The 6,000-nt window shown below is 42.2% G+C and overlaps 1 protein-coding gene across 1 annotated transcript in view; it reads left to right on the top strand.

Moving 5' to 3' along the window:
* Window positions 1-5,300, top strand: part of EHHADH (enoyl-CoA hydratase and 3-hydroxyacyl CoA dehydrogenase) — a 40,126-nt gene extending 34,826 nt beyond the window's left edge. Inside the window, exon 7 of the mRNA XM_049881244.1 lies at window positions 2,274-5,300. Coding sequence (XP_049737201.1) covers window positions 2,274-3,535 — 1,262 coding nt within the window. The 3' untranslated portion in view covers window positions 3,536-5,300. The remainder of the gene's footprint in view (window positions 1-2,273) is intronic.
* Window positions 5,301-6,000: the final 700 nt, after the last annotated feature.

Here is a 6,000-nt window from a genome sequence, read left to right on the forward strand (position 1 = left end):
CTCTAACCTTTAGGTTAGTAGCTGAACGCAAACCATTTGCACCACAGACTAGAGACACTAACCAACCTTCTCAGCAATGAGCTAAACACAAGTGGTGTGTGGAATCTGACCCCAGGTCTATCTAACTCCAGATTCTGAGTGTATTGTTACTCACCCCTTCCTTTTCCCTGCATGTATCTCTCCCTACTGGATTTCCCAGTGATGATTATTAATCTACCACATTTTAAGGTGTTGCCTCTCACTCTCCTAACTAGGAATTTGGAGTGAAGGCTCTGTCTTTCTGATCCCTGGGTCCATTCACTTGTGGTTCAAAACCACTATCTTAAAATCTATCTGAACCCTAAAACAGTGGCTTCCCTACTCCCCCACACCACGCCCAAATTTTCCCCCAAAAAATGTCTTCTTCCCTCTGAAGCTACCTCCCTGATTGGCTCCATTTTCCTAACCATCACTTGCTCTTAGTCTTGACTCAGGGATGGTCTTCGGGGGATTAAAATATATATAGCATTTTACCATTTCAGTGAGTTTAAGAACTCACTGAAATGGTAAAATGTTATATACATCAGCCTATATACAGTTTTCAATATACAGTTTTTGGGGTGGGTGGTCCATAGCTTACCAAACACACCATCTTTCTTAACCCTTGTGAAGTTCTCTGGCACCAACCCAACTTAAGGCCCATGCCACCTCTTCTCAGTCAGCTGTGCAGCTATCCTAGCACCAGTTTTCAAAAAGACCATTCTTTCCCTACTGAATGGTCTTGCACATATAACTAATCATAACTGTATGGGTTTGTTTATGGACTCCCAATTCTATTCCATCGATCTATATGTCTATCCTTAGGTCAATACCATACTGTCTTGAATATTGTAGTTTTGTCATAAGTTTTGAAACCAGGATGTGTAAGTCCCCCAACTTAGTTCTTTTCCAAGACTGTTTTGGCTGTTCTATGTTCCTTGCATTTCCATATAAATTTAAGCTTTTCAGTTTCTGCCACAAAAACCCAGCTAGGGTTTTGATAGGGTTTGAGTTGGGTCTGTAGATCATTTTGGGGAAATATTGCCATCTTAACAATATTAAGTCTTCTGACTGATGAGCATGAGATATCTTTCTTTTATTTAGGTCTTCTCTAATTTCCTTCGATAATATTTTGTAGTTTTCAGTGTGTGAGTCTTATGCTTCTTTTGTTAAATCTATTCCTAAGTATTTTATTCTTTTTGATGCTATTATAAATGGAATTGTTTTCTTAATTTCATATTCAGATTGTTTGTTGCTAGCATACAGAAATGCAATTAATTTTTGTATATTGACCATATATCCTGCAACTTTGCTCAACTTATTTTTCACCTCTAGTTGTGTATGTGCGTGAATCCTACTCATCCTTATGTCTCCTGAAGCACTTAACACAGTGCCTAGCCTTAACTAATTGTCTATTGTATTCCTTGAATCAATCTCTTTATTTTTCTTTTATTGTGCTTTAAGTGAAAGTTTACAAATCAAGTCAGTCTCTCACGCAAAAACTTATATACACCTTGCTATGTACTCCCAGTTGCTCTCCCCCTAATGAGACAGCACACTCCTCCTCTCCACCCTGTATTCCCTGTGACCATCTAGCTTCTGTCCTCCTCTGCCTTCTCATCTTGCCTCCAGACAGAAGCTGCCCACATAGTCTCATGTGTCTACTTGAGCCAAGAAGCTCACTCCTCACCAGTGTCATTTTCTATCTTACAGCCCAGTCCAGTCCCTGTCTGAAGAGTTGGCTTTGGGAATGATTCCAGTCTTGGGCTAACAGAAGGTCTGGGGACCGTGACCTCTGGAGTCCTTCTACTCTCAGTCAGACCATTAAGAATTTGAGGTCTACATCCTACTATTCTCCTGCTCCATCGGGGATTCTCTGTTGTGTTCCCTGTCATGGCAGTCATCGGTAGTAGCCAGGCACCATCTAGTTCTTCTGGTCTCAGACTGATGTAGTCTCTGGTTTATGTGGCCCTTTCTGTCTCTTGGGCTCATAATTACCTTGTGTCTTTGGTGTTCTTCATTCTCCTTTGCTCCAGGTGGGTTGAAACCAATTGATGCATCTTAGATGGCTGCTTGTGAGCATTTAAGACCCCAGATGCCACTCTCCAAAGTAGGATGCAGAATGTTTTCTTTAATAGATTTTGAATCAATCTCTTTAAATGCCACATTGCCATAGCTGCTTTTCATCCAGTGAGAAAATTCCTAGTTCTCAACACCACTGAATTCTTGTTTTTCTCCTTCACTCCTATCTGCAGGCCTGGGAACAATGGGTAAAGGCATCGTCATTTCTCTTGCAAGGGCCAGGATCCCTGTGATTGGTGTGGAATCAGACAAGCAGCAGCTGGAAACTGCAAACAAGGTCATAAACTCCTTCTTGGAAAAGGAAGCATCCAAAATGCAACAGGATGGCCACCCCTGGTCAATACCAAAACCCAGGCTAACTACGTCTATGAAGGAGCTTGGTGGGGTAGATCTAGTCATTGAAGCAGTATTTGAGGAAATGAGCCTGAAGAAGAAGGTCTTTGCCGAACTGTCAGCCATATGCAAGCCAGAAACTTTTTTGTGTACCAATACGTCAGCCCTGGACATTGATAAGATTGCTTCTGCCGCTGACCGTCCTCACTTGGTCATTGGCGCCCACTTCTTCTCACCAGCACAGGTCATGACGTTGTTAGAGGTTATTCCCAGCAAGTACACCTCTCCTACTACCGTTGCCACTGTTATGAGCTTAGCAAAAAAGATGAAGAAGATTGGAGTAGTTGTTGGGAACTGTTTTGCATTCGTTGGGAATCGAATGTTGGCTCCTTATTACAATCAGTCATATTTCTTGTTAGAGGAAGGCAGTAAGCCAGAGGAGGTAGATCGGGTGCTGGAAGAGTTTGGCTTTAAAATGGGGCCCTTTAGAACGTCCGATCTTTCTGGGTTGGATGTGGGTTGGAGATCTCGGAAGGAGCAAGGTCTTACTGGACCTGAATTGCCTCCGAGAACTCCTGCCCGAAAACGAGGTGATGTAAGATATTGCCCAATTCCTGATATGCTCTGTGAGCTAGGACGATTTGGCCAAAAGACAGGTAAGGGTTGGTACCAATATGACAAGCCATTGGGTAGGATTTACAAACCCGATCCCTGGCTTGCCAATTTTCTGTCTCAGTATAGAGAAACCCAGCACATTGAACCGCGTACCATCAGCCAGGAGGAGATCCTTGAGCGCTGTTTGTATTCACTTATCAATGAAGGATTCCGTATCTTGGGAGAGGGGATAGCTGCTCGCCCAGAGCACATTGATGTTATCTACTTACATGGGTATGCCTGGCCAAGGCACACAGGCGGTCCCATGTTCTACGCTTCCACTGTTGGGTTGCCCACAGTGCTGGAGAAGTTGCAGAAGTATTCCCAGCAGAACCCTGATATTCCCCAGCTGGAGCCTAGTGACTATCTAAAAAAACTGGCTTCCTTGGGAAACCCTCCTCTGAAAGAATGGCAAAGCTTGCTGGGGCCCCCTCACAGTAAATTGTGATTCAGCCTTCCAGGTTATGCTGTGCACGCTGGTATCAGGCGATGCACACGGAAATTCGAAGATACAGAGTAAGATTGTTCTGGCCTAAAAAGCAAAAGAAACAATATTTGATCAGCTAAATCTCCTTTTTGGGTCTTCCGTCTGATGATTCTCAGGGGGCAAATCTTTAGGAACGTGTTACCTGTGCCTCTGAATCTGCACTGATCAGATAAATCATTTCCATCCCAATGACTAAGGAGAGAGCCTTGTGAATAAGCTGAGGTTCCCAAGGGCTTTGATCATTGGAGAAATATGTCACCAATCAATAAATGATAAATGCAGCTGAGCCATGAATTCATTTTGACCCTTTCCAACCTCTCAGGCACAGCACTGATGGGAAATCTTATGGATCATTTATTCCACAAACATTCATTTAGTGCCTCCTGAACGTCTTGCACTATCTGATAGCACTTGGCAGACCTAGAGTTCAGAGAAGCATGGAGCCAGCATGGAAGCCTGTGAAGAAATATAGTCTATAGTCTTGGAAGTGGGGTGGAGATGGCTGGCAAAGACAGTGGTGAGGGTCTCTGAGAGTGAGCATGGAAAGCTTCCCAAGGAGAGACAGAGGTAGTAATCAGAAAAAAAGACAGAGTGTAAAAGGCAGAACAGTACTGAAATTATGGGCAAAAAAGAGTTGGGAGCTGGTGAGAGAACCAAGCATGGCAGACCAGAGTGCAGAACTTGGGGTAGCGTGGCAAGTCACATTCAGTGCATCACTTCTGCCCAAGGCCAAGTTACATGAGCACAGTTGTACTTGCTGCCTGCACATGGAAGGGACTCAGTAATGTTTGTTGGTAATTTCCCCCAGACCAGGGGATATCCACAGCCTTGTCTTTATTCTATCTAAGGAGAAAAACCAAAACCAAACCTATTGCCATAGAGTTGATTCTGACTCATAGCGACCCTAAAGGACAGAGTAGAACCGCCCCATAGGGTTTCCGAGGAGTGCCTGGTAGATTCGAACTGCTGACCTTTTGGTTAGCAGCCGTAGCTCTTAACCACTATGCCACCAGGGTTTCCACTTAAGGTGAAGTAATAGAAAATGTTAAGTTGTCAACTTAGCATAAGAAGATGCCTTAGAGAACATCTAATCTAGGATTTTTTGACTCTGTCATGAAATAATGTCGCCAGTTTCCCTGTCAGAACAAGCCTTTGTGATATTGGAAACGGAAATGTTTAATTCTTGAAAACTCTGGGACAATTGCACAACAAATTTTGTATAACTTTGACATAGCTGTAAGAATTCTTTTTACTTTGTGGCCTGTGTGATTAAAAACTAAGAGGCTAGGCAATGAAAAAACTTGTATACAAATGTTCCTAGTAGAATTATTCATTATAGCCAAAAAGTGGAAACAACCTACATGTCCATCTGCTGATGAATGGGTAAACAAAGTGTGGTATGTCTATACAGTTGAAAATTATTCGGTCAAAAAGGGAATGAAGTACTGATACATGCCACACCACGGGTGAACCTTGAAAACATTATGCTATGTGAAGGAAGCCAATCACAAAATACCACATGGTATGATTCCATTGATATGAAAATGGGGTGATTGCTGATGGACATGGGGTTTCTTTTTGGGATGATGAAAATGTGCTAAAATTAGTGAAGTGATATTGCATACTTCTAAAAGCCAATGAGTTATATACTTTACATGGGCGAATTATGTGGCATGTGAATTATATCTCAATAAAGCTGTCAATAGTTTTAAATAAATAAATGAATGAGCTGAAGTTGTTGTCATTCGGGTGATGTAAATGAACTGTTTTCACAGTATTTTCATCTGTGAACCCAAACAAACTTACCAAAAGTTCTGATAGAGACATTGTGAATGAATATGTTGTTGTTTTTTGGGGCCATCGAGTTGGTTCCAACTCATAGTGACCCTATATGCAACAGAATGAAACACTGCCCAGTACTCATGATCACTGTTATCTTAAGCCTCTTGTTGGAGCCAATATGTCGATCCATCTCATTGAGGGTCTTCGTCTCCTTTGCTGATCCTCTGCTGTACCAAGCATGATGTCATTCTCCAGGAACTGATCACTCCTGATAATACGTCCAAAGTATGTGAGACAAAGTCTCGCCACCTTCACTTCTAAGGAGCATTCTGGTTGTACTTCTTCCAAGACAGGTTTGTTCGTTCTGTTGGCATTCCGTAGTATATTCAACATTCTTCACCAACATGAGTACAGCACAAAATATATAATATAGCATAATATGAATGTGAATCTGCTGCAAAGGACCCCTTTAAAGTGTTGAAAAACAAAGATGTCACTTTGAAGACTAAGGTGAACCTGACCCAAGCCATGGTATTTTCAATTGCATCATATGGATGTGAAATCTGGACAATGAATAAGGAAGACTGAAGAAGAATTGACGCCTTTGAGTTGTGGTGTTGACAAAGAATATTGAATAATCCATG

The sequence above is a fragment of the Elephas maximus genome, chromosome 1 (assembly GCF_024166365.1).
Source record: "Elephas maximus indicus isolate mEleMax1 chromosome 1, mEleMax1 primary haplotype, whole genome shotgun sequence".
Lineage (NCBI taxonomy): Eukaryota > Metazoa > Chordata > Mammalia > Proboscidea > Elephantidae > Elephas > Elephas maximus.